The 12,672-nt window shown below is 34.6% G+C and overlaps 1 protein-coding gene and 1 pseudogene across 1 annotated transcript; both read left to right on the forward strand.

The window, feature by feature from the left end:
* Positions 1–1,593: 1,593 nt before the first annotated feature.
* On the forward strand, positions 1,594–3,149 carry LOC112013851 (phospholipase A1-Igamma3, chloroplastic-like; annotated as a pseudogene).
* A 6,612-nt stretch (positions 3,150–9,761) lies between these two features.
* On the forward strand, positions 9,762–11,390 carry LOC112008160 (phospholipase A1-Igamma1, chloroplastic). The gene is given in 2 exon segments (XM_024040507.2): positions 9,762–9,914; positions 9,917–11,390. Coding segments are annotated over 2 exon segments (1,488 nt in total). The 5' UTR covers positions 9,762–9,847; the 3' UTR covers positions 11,338–11,390.
* The last annotated feature ends 1,282 nt before the right edge of the window (positions 11,391–12,672 follow it).

A 12,672-nucleotide genomic window follows, 5' to 3' on the forward strand; every position in this document is an offset into this window, starting at 1 on the left:
GCTCCTTTCTGTCCCATCTAGTCCCTACCGGAACTTTCAGCTTAGTGGTCATAAAGCTGCTTAGTTACTATTCAGGTATCACCTCCACATTAATGCGGCCAGAGTGTTAGGTGGACAGCATTTAATGAGGAGGTGATAGACTTTAGAAGATATTTTCTACCTTCTCCGACGCCTCTTTAAGCTATATCCAACTTCCAATTCAGCTACAACCTGGCAAAATCTTTCAGTCAGTACGAAGGTTACCTTCACCTCGGACTTTGGCGTCCTCGAACGTGTGCTATACCACTGTATATAACACCTGTTTATACCTTTCATATCACCTATTTGACGTGAATAAAACTTCTTTAGGATGTCCTCGGACAACTGCGTGTTCTCGGATCGGGCCTTTGGGCCCTGAGCCCAATTCTGAGGGCTACTATACCTTTTTTAGGTAACAGGCCCCACAATTATTATTTAAAAAAATGATAAGTAGAATTTAAAAAAGTTGTATTTTAAAAAAAGTATAATTTCAAAACGACATATTAAACACACACCATAAGGATGCATAATTCTTCTACGCCAAAATATGACAACAAAAATAAAGGCTTTGATGGGTTGGGGTTTCATTCTTCAAATTTAAGTGCTCCATTTTGATTTAAAGGAATACAGTTTTTTTTTTTTTTTGTAGAAGAATGACATCCACACTTGGGTGTGAAGAGATGAACAATTAATTCTATTCAATAGTACCGTGATCCAAACTCCATCAAGGTCTTTAATAACAAGTCAATATTCTAATATTTGATAGTTTCAGATTCCGTGTGGAAATTTCTTTAAAGACCAAGTTAGTTAGGACTCAGTCAACTCTTTCAACTAATATACAGGCAATGGAGCCTTACTAAGTTTGAAGGGTAAAAGAGCTTTAGAATTGTCAGTGTGTAGTTGTTTTAGATGTTCAGGTTGTCCTAAAGGAACTTCCTCTAGCTTTTTGACATCTTGGTAGACTCTACATCTTCTCTTCCTAGTAGTTAATTTATTTTCATTTGAACATCGTTAGTGTAACAAAAGTGGTTCACTATTTTTTTGAAGAGTGCATATAAATGCTGTATGAGGTACATTCACAAGAAATATAAACATTTACTTATGCTAAAAAGAGCAAGAGGTGAGGTGAGTTCCAATTAACTCAATTGATAAATTTTTTATAGTTAAATAAGAAATTTAAGATTCAATATTCGCCTACATTAAAAACTAATTGGTGTTTTACTTTCCCATAAGTTGAAACTTTCTTAAGAAAAAAAATAATGAGAGAATCGTTAACTACTGCACATATTATTTTTGACTTTTGTAAACAATCGAGTAATTGATTGAGTTGCGTGGGAAAATAAAAATTGTAATTGACTGAATGCATTCACACCTGTGAAAGCTGGTATGCCAACTTCTATGTTTTTTACAACCCCGTCAAGGTCTTTAATAAAAAGTCAATATTCTAATATTTGAATAGTCTATGACCCCGCGTGACAATTTTTTCAAAGACCAAGTTACTTAGACCTCAGTCAACTCTCTCAATTATATATGTATGGCCTCCCTCCACTTTCCATCAATCAAACTTAATCTTCAACCACCAAATTCCAAGCATTTTCAGTTCCAAAAGGTGATCTATACTTTGCAATTTGAACTCTAAAATCTTCATAATGGCACTATCAACAATGATCTATAACCATCTTCCTACCTCTCAACCCATCATCATGAACAAGCTCTCCAAAATCCATGGCCTTGCCCATCAACAAGTTGTTCTTGATCAACCCAAAACAAAAACATCTAACCGGGTTTCAAGTCTAACCGAGTCACTCTCACACCTCCTCCACCTCCATCTTGAAACCCCTCCTCGTACTCAAACTCACCAAATCAATTGGAACTCATATGGTGAAGAGAAACTCTCTACTCCTACAACTTCTCCAAGGAGGTCATAGCCCAAAACTGGCGTGACATGCATGCTTCCTCAAATTGGGACAATCTCTTGGATCCTCTTCATCCTTGGCTCCGAAGAGAAATAATCAAATATGGAGAATTTGCACAAGCAACATATGATGCTTTTGATTTCGATTCTCACTCGGAGTATTGTGGAAGCTGCCGGTACAATCGTCACAAGTTATTCGAAACATTAGGCCTCAGTAGAAATGGCTATAAGGTCAGCAAGTATATTTATGCCATGTCACATGTAAACATGCCTCAATGGTTGGAGAGGTCAAAATTGGTGGACACGTGGAGCAAAGATTCCAATTGGATGGGCTACGTGGCTGTCAGTGATGAAGAGGAGACACGTAGGATTGGGCGGAGAGATATTGTGGTGGCGTGGCGTGGAACCGTGGCACCAACGGAGTGGTATGAGGATCTGCAATGGAAGTTGGAGCCATATGGGCACGGGGATGCTAAGGTTGAACATGGATTTCATAGTATTTACACTTCTAAGAATGACTCTACTAGGTACAACAAATCTAGTGCCTCAGAGCAAGTCATAAAAGAAGTGACAAGGCTTGTAGAATTGTATAGGGAAAAAGGCGAAGACGTTAGCCTCACAATCACTGGACATAGCTTGGGTGGTGCATTGGCTCTCCTCAATGCTTATGAAGCTGCATCAACTATTCCTAACCTTCCCGTTAGTGTGATTTCCTTTGGTGCACCAAGGGTTGGCAACATTGCTTTCAGAGATGAGCTTCACAATTGGGAGTTAAAACCTTTAGAGTGGTAACTAAGCAAGACGTAGTACCTTGGATGCCAGGGCCTGTTTACACCCATGTTGGAGCCGAATTGAAACTCGATGTTCATTCATCACCTTACCTTAAACGTGGATTAAATTGGCCTGGGTCCATAGCCTTGAAACATATCTTCATCTTGTGGATGGGTTTGTTAGTACTACCTCAACATTTCGGGAAGATGCTAGGAGAGATGTTGCTTTAGTGAACAAGGCATGTGACATGTTGGTGGATGAGCTTAGGATCCCACATTGTTGGTACCAATTGGCCAACAAGGGATTAGTTTGTAATGCTCATGGTAGATGGGTAAAACCAAAGAGAGATCCAGAAGACATACCTTCACCTCATATGCAAGAAAATATTAATGTCCATGCTCTTGAAGCTAGGATGCAAACACAAGATGTACATAAACTTTATTAAGTGTTTGATAAAACTGAAACTTTGTTTTCTCATAACTATAATTATTTCAGTACATATTATGATCTACAACTTTCTAAACAACTATACGATGTCCCGTGTGATGCGTGGATAGTTTACAATTTCATTTGAAATAAATTTTATGTATATTAAGACTGATGTAGGTTTTAATTATTGTAATTTATTAAATTTGGTATTTAATTTGTAATTTTCGTTATTTTAGGTTTAGGGTTATTATTTCCTTGTTTTTAGGTGCTTTTAATGCTTTTTAGGTTCTTATTATGGTTAGTTATTAATTAAGAATTATTTTAGAATATATTTCTTGTTAGTCAAATTTACGAAGCCCTTAAATAGGCTCTTAAATCTGTACAAGTTTTTTACAATTACTTAAACAATAAAATTCAGACTTATGTCTTTTATTTTCTGATGGATTTCAAATCTATGTGCATTGTGGATTCAAGGACCCTTGTGGATTCAAGGAACTCTCGTGGATTCGAGGTTGTTTTAAGAAGTAAAATGTTTTGTTTCTTGTTTTCTAGAAGTAGATGTGTTTTACTTCTTAACGCTTCTGCTTCCTACATTAGTTGGTATCAAAAGCCTTGACTTATCCTTGTCTAGTGGCTGACGTATGAGATGGTAGCAATTCCGGTAACAAAAAAACTTAGCAAGTATTATGTGATGTGCAACTAGCACTCACAAATATCTTTGCTAGGTTGCCGTTATTGGAGTATGAAACAATAGGGATAATTGTCGCAGAGACCTGACACATGGGCGACCTATTGGTAGTGTTTGTTTTTAGACCCCTTAAAACACAATTGGATTAACCTAGTTAATAAGCTAAGTTATTACTTAGTCCAAATTCCAGATCTAGGTTAACACAATTATATAATCATATCAATGTAAAGTGCGAAATATAAAGAACACAAAGATATATGACCTAGGAAAACCAAACTGGTAAAAAACCTGGGAAGGATTTAACCTAGCTATCCTCAAGGTAAAACTGAATCCATTATGAAAGAATTGAAATTTTACAATAGCAATTAGACCACTAACATCTTATTGCTACCTCATATAGAAAATTTACTGACACGACCACGTGCAAGTTTTGAGACTACAGGCTCCTTTTACTTAGATTCTCCAGTAAGTACAGCATTCCCGCTTACGTATCTTTAAGCTCTTTAGTGCAGCAAATGAATGATCATCAAGCTCTCAATGAAATCTCCCTCTTAATAATTTTAATCATGTGTGAAGGCAACCACCTCTTAGATCTCACAAGAAATTCACATACACAGCAAATATAGCAACCTCTAAAACGTGGCTAGTGTTTCCCTTTTTACTTATGGAAAAAATAAAACCCTACACATCATATGGGCTTAGGGTTGAGTTGGAAATTTTGCAGAAAAAAACATTACTGCCTGACGTTCGATCGATCGAGTCTAACTTCGATCAATCGAGGCAGTCAGAATTGCACACTCAATTCTGCAGTTAATTCGATTCCAACTTTACATAAAAGATATACTTTGAGCAAGTCTAAAACAAGACTAACAACCTATTTTGATCATGGTTTTGCCATAATATAATTAGAGTTCTAATACATTAGTTCCTGAGTACTTAGAACTTAACAAACTCCTCCTTTGGGCAATCCGTGACAAACACAAACACAATACTTAAAGTTACAATTAAAAGCCCTTTACAAAAATAATGCCCATTACAAAATAATCCAACCTAACTTATCCATTAGTTGCAAGTGTAGACAGCAGCTCGATAATCAACCTGTATATTTCTTAAAATACTCAACAAATGCATAAACACATGTGTGGAAAATACAAGTAAAAAAAAAAAAAATTTATTGACTTCACAAAACACAAACAAAGACATATATCATGAATAACACATAAATATAAATCAATGAGTAGTGAAACAAGAAACATATATTACAATGTATCTCCCTCTAACATGAACAGCCCAAAACAATACATCAAGAGCAAACAAAAAAAAAAAAAAAAAAAAACACATACATAGTGAAGCACCTAGATACATCTAAATTCCACAAGCTCCATGAACAAAATCTCCCCCTAACTACAAAATCTCTACAAGTGTCCAAAATGTATTCCCCTTTTTGTGACAGAATGCCAAGGGCATTCCACGAGGGGTTTCCTTAAATTAATTAGAAGATAAACTGGAATCCACTAGAAAAGTAATTTTGACAAAAGTCTATAATTATTGATAATAATCTTTGAAATTTTTTTTACAAACTTAGAAACTTATTTAAGGGCTCCGTAAAACTTGATAAAAAAAAAATTCTAAAATAACTCCTAATTAATACCTAACCATAATAGGAACCAAATTTGACCAAAAAGTATTAAAAGCACCTAAAAATAAGGAAATAAATACCCTAAACCTAAAATAATGAAAATTACATAAAAATACAGAATATAAAAAATAAATTACAGAAATTAATTTGAATATTATGTCCTACATCATATAGAAGAAGAACCTGAAATCAAGATTATGGAGGAGATTTGAATACTCACTTAGTGTATAAAATACTTGTGAATGTTTAGACTCCCAAATACAAAATTTTCAAAGCAAGCATATATTAGACTCTTCAAACCTAATCTACCCGATGCACCTAAGTCTTTAAANACTTCACTAAATCAGGGAGGTTCTCTCTCTCTCTCTCTCTCTCTCTCTCTCTCGTATGCCTGCACATAATCTTTATGTTTTTTATTTTTTTAAAACCATTTGAACATCGTTATTGCAACAAAAGGGGTTCACTACTCTCAAAAGTGTGTATGAGTCTATGAGATACATTCTCAATAGATATGGACATTTTACTTTTCTCATGTTAGAAAATTGTGGCGTTCACTACTTTCACAAGTTATTTTATATGCAATTGAGTAATTGACCGAGCAGCGTAAGGAAAAATAAGTAATTGACTGAGTGCACTCACACGTGTGGAAGTTGGAATGCCAAAGTGTAGGTGAAAGCCTGACAGTCAAAACATATTCAAAGCATTAATAATTTATAGCATGAAATGAGGAAAGCCCATGTTTCTTAGGACACGCTTTATCTTATGATGTACATTTTCTACTAAATAAAGATTGCAGATGCTTGTCTACTTTTGGTTGTATTAGATTTATTTGTCTTGTTCTAGTTGGGAGCATTATGGTATTTGACTAAATTATCTTAATACCTCTCCTTTCAGTTAATATATGTCAACCGATAGTCACATGCTCAAATTAAACCCTATAGAATTAGGATTGTGATTTGTGTCCACCTGGTTCATTTTATTTTTATAGCCTTTTGAACATAGGTTGTTTAAAAAATTATACCTAGAAAAAATTGTGAGACTTAAAAATGTTGTATTTTAAAAATATATTGTAAAATTAAATTTATTCAACTATGTGTTGACTTTATTCTGTACCAAATTTGTTTGTAATTCAGTATTTAGAAACCCTGTATTTATGTGGGAATAATGTAAGAGTTGTGTGTGAGAGAGTGTGAAGATTTGATCAAAAATGTGTAACAAGAAGGTGACTAGCGACTAGACTTACGAGTGGTGACTCGTCAAAATGAAGCACACATGTGAAACATGTAGGAAGATGAAGAGTTAGGCTAGGTAGATCATTACAAGACAAAAAGTATAGTCTGACCTAGTCTCGTAACTAGTGACTGGAACTTGTGACTCATCCTAGTCGTGAAGTGACTCACCAGTGCACCTTGTTTTGCTGAAAAATGAATTTTTCACATTCCATCTCCTACCCTACTATAAATACCCTTATACCCACGAAATATTGAAAGTTTCCAGAGAGAATTTTGAGAAAGAAACCCTAGAGAAAAACAAGATTGATTCATCCACAATCTTATACATTTGATTCTCCAAATCCCTCTACTCTCATCCTTTCCATTGTCATACTCATGAGAGGATTATAAACCAAATCCTTACCTCACCAAATTCAAAGTAGTGAGAAGGTTCATGGTGTTTAGGAAGCAGTTCAAGAGAGAATCAATTCATATTGGTTGATGCAATTGGCTAAGTGCGGGATCCAGAAAGTTAGAGAAGACACAGTTCGGCATAACCTTGTTGGAGCAAGAAGTTTGGAGGGCTTAGATGCATTAGGTAGATTAGACTTTGAGGGTTTATTGCTATTCATATATCCCAACTGATTTTCTAGTGAATCATTTACTGCTTGGAGGGCAGTGGAGAGGTTTTTTGCCGAGTTCTTCAGTTTCCTCTTTGATAGCATGTGCCGGTGTTATCTTGTATTTACATCTCTCTTTCCCTTACTCTTAGCTTTTAATTTCTGTTGGTTGTGATTAATTAATGGATTAAAGTAGTTTGTTAAATTGGGTATTGCTTATATTTCATATTCCGCACATATATTGTTTGAATATAAGCTTGTATTGGAAAATTTGTATTTGGGAGTCTAAACATTAACAAGTTTTTAATACACTAAGTGAGTTTTCATATACGGTTTCCTAAGGTATTGATACTATAATGACAATTCTTTAACTTCAAAATATAATGACAAAACTTTGTCATAACTTTTACGTCAAAATATGATGAAAAAACTTGTCATAAACGAATACTTTTGATGGATTGGAATTTCATTCTTTAAATTAAGTGCTCCATTTTGAAAATCCCTTTAAAAGGAAGTGTTTTTTTTTTTTTTTTAATTTAAAAAAATTCTTTTTCGATAGTTAAAACTAGGAAGAGAGGATTTGAACCACAGATGTTTTCATTTGAAAATAGTAGAATGTGCCAATTGAATTATAAGATTAAAAACAAAAAAAGTGGGATTAGATATTGCAATGGGATGAATTGGATTTTTCCAATGAAAACTACTGGGCCAACTTGGTCCCCACCAAAAATGTGAATTGACAATCTTGATATTATTCACAACAAAGTCATGAATTTAATTTGACACTTGGTGTGCAGAAATGAATAAATTATATTCAACAAAACCCTTACTCACATTGATGTGTAATTTTTATTAATAAAACATTGTTATATCATTAAAAAAAATTGCCACATCATTATTTCATTAGATTCATAGATGTAGAAACCTTTATACTGCATTTTTTAGTGTTCATGTACAGCTCACATATGTACAAAATACAAACTCTATCCTCGTAACAATTATAAAAAAAAAAAAATAATAAAAATAATAATAATAATTAAAAAAAAAAAAAGAAAAAGAAAGTCCCTCAGGATAGTTATTGATAGGAGATAGTTATGGAGAAACTATCTCATCCTGTGAGTAGTTTGGAATTAAATGGGCAACATCAAGCACTGGAAGCGTAGGTGCTGCGGTGAATAAAAAGAGACATGGCCCTTTACATTCAAAGGCATATGCCATTGCTGATGTTTTTAGGACTTCAATCTACAATGTTGTGTCTGCTTTCCAAGATAAGATGCTGAATCTAAAGTAGGACTTCTTGAGAAGGATTGGATCATCAATGCCAAGCATGCCAAGCCTCTTTTTGGTACTCTTGAGCTCCTTGAGGCAGAAATTGAGTCTTTTCCTGGATTTGTTAGCACAGCACAAAATGAAGAGGCAGTTTTGTTTGCAAATCCAAAAGAACCACGGACGGCGTATAAAGAGTGAACGTCTGTTTTGCTTGAAAGAAAAATCAAAGAAAAAACAAGCTGTAATTTTAAGTTGTATGCTTAATAGGGCACACTTGGATTGAGTTTATTTTTTTTTAATTTTGAGTTAATGATCAGGTACAAATTTAAAGTTTCAATTGGGTCATAAGGTGAGACATGGCTTGGACAATTACATATTTAATTACTAAGTAACACAGCTTCAGATTGTTGCAACCTATATATATAGGCAATGGAGCCTTACTGAGTTTGAAGGGTAAAAGAGCTTCAGAATTGTCAGGGTGTAGTTGTTTTAGATGTTCAGGTTGTCCTAAAGGAACTTCCTTTTGCCTTTTGACATCTTGGTACACTCTACATCTTCTCTTCCTAGTAGTTAATTTATTTTCATTACTTTTGTTAGTAACGAAGAAGTCAACTTCACACAAGCCATTTTTTCTCTTAAGTTTTAAAACCATTTGAACATCGTTATTGTAACAAAGTGGTTCACTATTTTATTGAAGAGTGCATATAAATGCTGTATGAAGTACATTGGCAAGAAATATAGACATTTACTTATGCTAAAAGTGTGAGAGGTGATTTTCAATTAGCTTAATTGATAAAATTTTTTATAGTTGAGTAAGAAATTTAAGATTCAATCTTCGCCTTCACTAAAAACTAAATGATGTTTTGCTTTCCCATAAATTGGAACTCTCTTAAGAAGAAAAAATAGTAAGAGAAGCGTTAACTACTTCACATGTTATTTTGACTTTTGTAAACAATCGAGTAATTGATTGAGTTGCGTAGGGATATAAAATTGTAATTGACTGAATGCATTCACGTGTGAAAGCTGGTATGCCAACTTTTATTTTTTACAACCCCGTCAAGGTCTTTAATAACAAGTCAATATTCTAATATTTGATAGTCTATGACCCCGCGTGACAATTTCTTCAAAGACAAGTTACTTGGGCCTCAGTCAACTCTCTCAATTATATATGTATGGCCTCTCTCCACTTTCCATCAATCAAACTTAATCTTCAACCACCAAATTCCAAGCATTTCCAGTTCCAAAAGGTGTTCTATACTTTGCAATTTGAACTCTAAAATCTTCATAATGGCACTATCAACAATGATCTATAACCATCTTCCTACCTCTCAACCCATCATCATGAACAAGCTCTCCAAATCCATGGCCTTGCCCATCAACAAGTTGTTCTTGATGAACCCAAAACAAAAACATCTAACCGGGTTTCAAGTCTAACCGAGTCACTCTCACACCTCCTCCACCTCCATCTTGAAACCCCTCCTCGTACTCAAACTCACCAAATCAATTGGAACTCATATGGTGAAGAGAAACTCTCCACTCCTACAACTTCTCCTAAGGAGGTCATAGCCCAAAACTGGCGTGACATGCATGCTTCCTCAAATTGGGACAATCTCTTGGATCCTCTTCATCCTTGGCTCCGAAGAGAAATAATCAAATATGGAGAATTTGCACAAGCAACATATGATGCTTTTGATTTCGATTCTCACTCGGAGTATTGTGGAAGCTGCCGGTACAATCGTCACAAGTTATTCGAAACATTAGGCCTCAGTAGAAATGGCTATAAGGTCAGCGAGTATATTTATGCCATGTCACATGTAAACATGCCTCAATGGTTGGAGAGGTCAAAATTGGTGGACACGTGGAGCAAAGATTCCAATTGGATGGGCTACGTGGCGGTCAGTGATGATGAGGAGACACGTAGGATTGGGCGGAGAGATATTGTGGTGGCGTGGCGTGGAACCGTGGCACCAACGGAGTGGTATGAGGATCTGCAATGGAAGTTGGAGCCATATGGGCACGGGGATGCTAAGGTTGAACATGGATTTCATAGTATTTACACTTCTAAGAATGACTCTACTAGGTACAACAAATCTAGTGCCTCAGAGCAAGTCATAAAAGAAGTGACAAGGCTTGTAGAATTGTATAGGGAAAAAGGTGAAGACGTTAGCCTCACAATCACTGGACATAGCTTGGGTGGTGCATTGGCTATCCTCAATGCTTATGAAGCTGCATCAACTATTCCTAACCTTCCCGTTAGTGTGATTTCCTTTGGTGCACCAAGGGTTGGCAACATTGCTTTCAGAGATGAGCTTCACCAATTGGGAGTTAAAACCTTTAGAGTGGTAACTAAGCAAGACGTAGTACCTTGGATGCCAGGGCCTGTTTACACCCATGTTGGAGCCGAATTGAAACTCGATGTTCATTCATCACCTTACCTTAAACGTGGATTAAATTGGCCTGGGTTCCATAGCCTTGAAACATATCTTCATCTTGTGGATGGATTTGTTAGTACTACCTCAACATTTCGGGAAGATGCTAGGAGAGATGTTGCTTTAGTGAACAAGGCATGTGACATGTTGGTGGATGAGCTTAGGATCCCACATTGTTGGTACCAATTGGCCAACAAGGGATTAGTTTGTAATGCTCATGGTAGATGGGTAAAACCAAAGAGAGATCCAGAAGACATACCTTCACCTCATATGCAAGAAAATATTAATGTCCTTGCTCTTGAAGCTGGGATGCAAACACAAGATGTACGTGCTTCAACCTTTATATAGTGTTTGATAAAACTGAAACTTTGTTTTCTCATAACTATAATTATTTCAGTACATATTATGATCTATGACTTTCTAAACAGTTTCTATTCCTATTCCCTCTCCCTATCATTCCCATCAATAAGTTCTTTGTCTTCAAGGTGCATGCTTAAAAGAACATATCTCAGCCTTCCCAATATTTTGCTTTAAAATAAAAACTACTATTATTTTAAATATTGTCCTCCTTGCTTTAACCAACAGAAAACTTGTGTGGATCGGTAATTTGGATTGGTAGTTTAAAATACTAGTCTTATCTTGTGCGATGCATGAATTTTTTTTTTTTTTTTTTTTTTATTTTGGTAAAATATCCAAGGTTGACTCAATATAATTCGATGTCTAAGACTCTAAGTGAGAGGGAAAGGGAAAATTTTGAGAAAGTGTAACAATAAAGTTGAAAAATTAATAAAATGAAAAAGAGTTAAAATAAGAGAGAGGGTTGAGAATAGGTTGATAATGTGGTCGCTGATATATAAATGCTAATAATTTATTGTGCAAGAATGCTAATAAAGTTGAAAAATTAATAAAATGAAAAAGAGTTAAAATAAGAGAGAGGGTTGAGAATAGGTTGATAATGTGGTCGCTAATATGGCTCAACAGAAGTGTAAGAACAATAAATGCTACGATTCAACTATTAGATATATAAAGAATATAGATAGATTACATTTGTAATTAATACATATTATACATGTTTTTATACAAGAATGCTAATAATTTATTGTGCATACCAAACACACGATAGCTGTTTTTAACTTATTTTCAAGGTCGCTACCAAAGGCATGAAAAGGGGATTTTTTTTTTTTTTTAATGATTTTTAGAAAATGACTCATTTTCTTAAAAAAATTAGTCTCATATTTCTATAAATGATTAATTATTTAATTTAGTGTGCCAGCTATATATATACTTACTAAGTAACATAGCTTCAGATTGTTGCAAACTGTATATAGGCAATGGAGCCTTACTGAGTTTGAAGGGTAAAAGTGCTTCAAAATTTTCAGGGTATAGTGGTTTTTAGATGTTCAGTTTGTCCTAAGGAACTTCCTCTTGCCTTTTGACATCCTGTTACACTCTACAACTTCTCTTCCTAGTACTTAATTTATTTTCATTACTTTGACCTATCAAAAAAAAAATTTTATTTTCATTACTTTTGTTAGCAACGAAGAAGTCAACTTCACAAAATCAGGGATCTCTCTCTTTTATATATATATATATATATATCAGTGTGTGCACGCGTGATTTTTTTTTTTTTTTTTTTTTTTTTTTTTTTTTTTTTTTTTTTTTTTTTAAACCTTTTTTTTTTTT

This window comes from Quercus suber, unplaced genomic scaffold, assembly GCF_002906115.3.
Source record: "Quercus suber isolate HL8 unplaced genomic scaffold, Cork oak 2.0 scaffold_614, whole genome shotgun sequence".
In the NCBI taxonomy this organism is placed as follows: Eukaryota; Viridiplantae; Streptophyta; class Magnoliopsida; order Fagales; family Fagaceae; genus Quercus; species Quercus suber.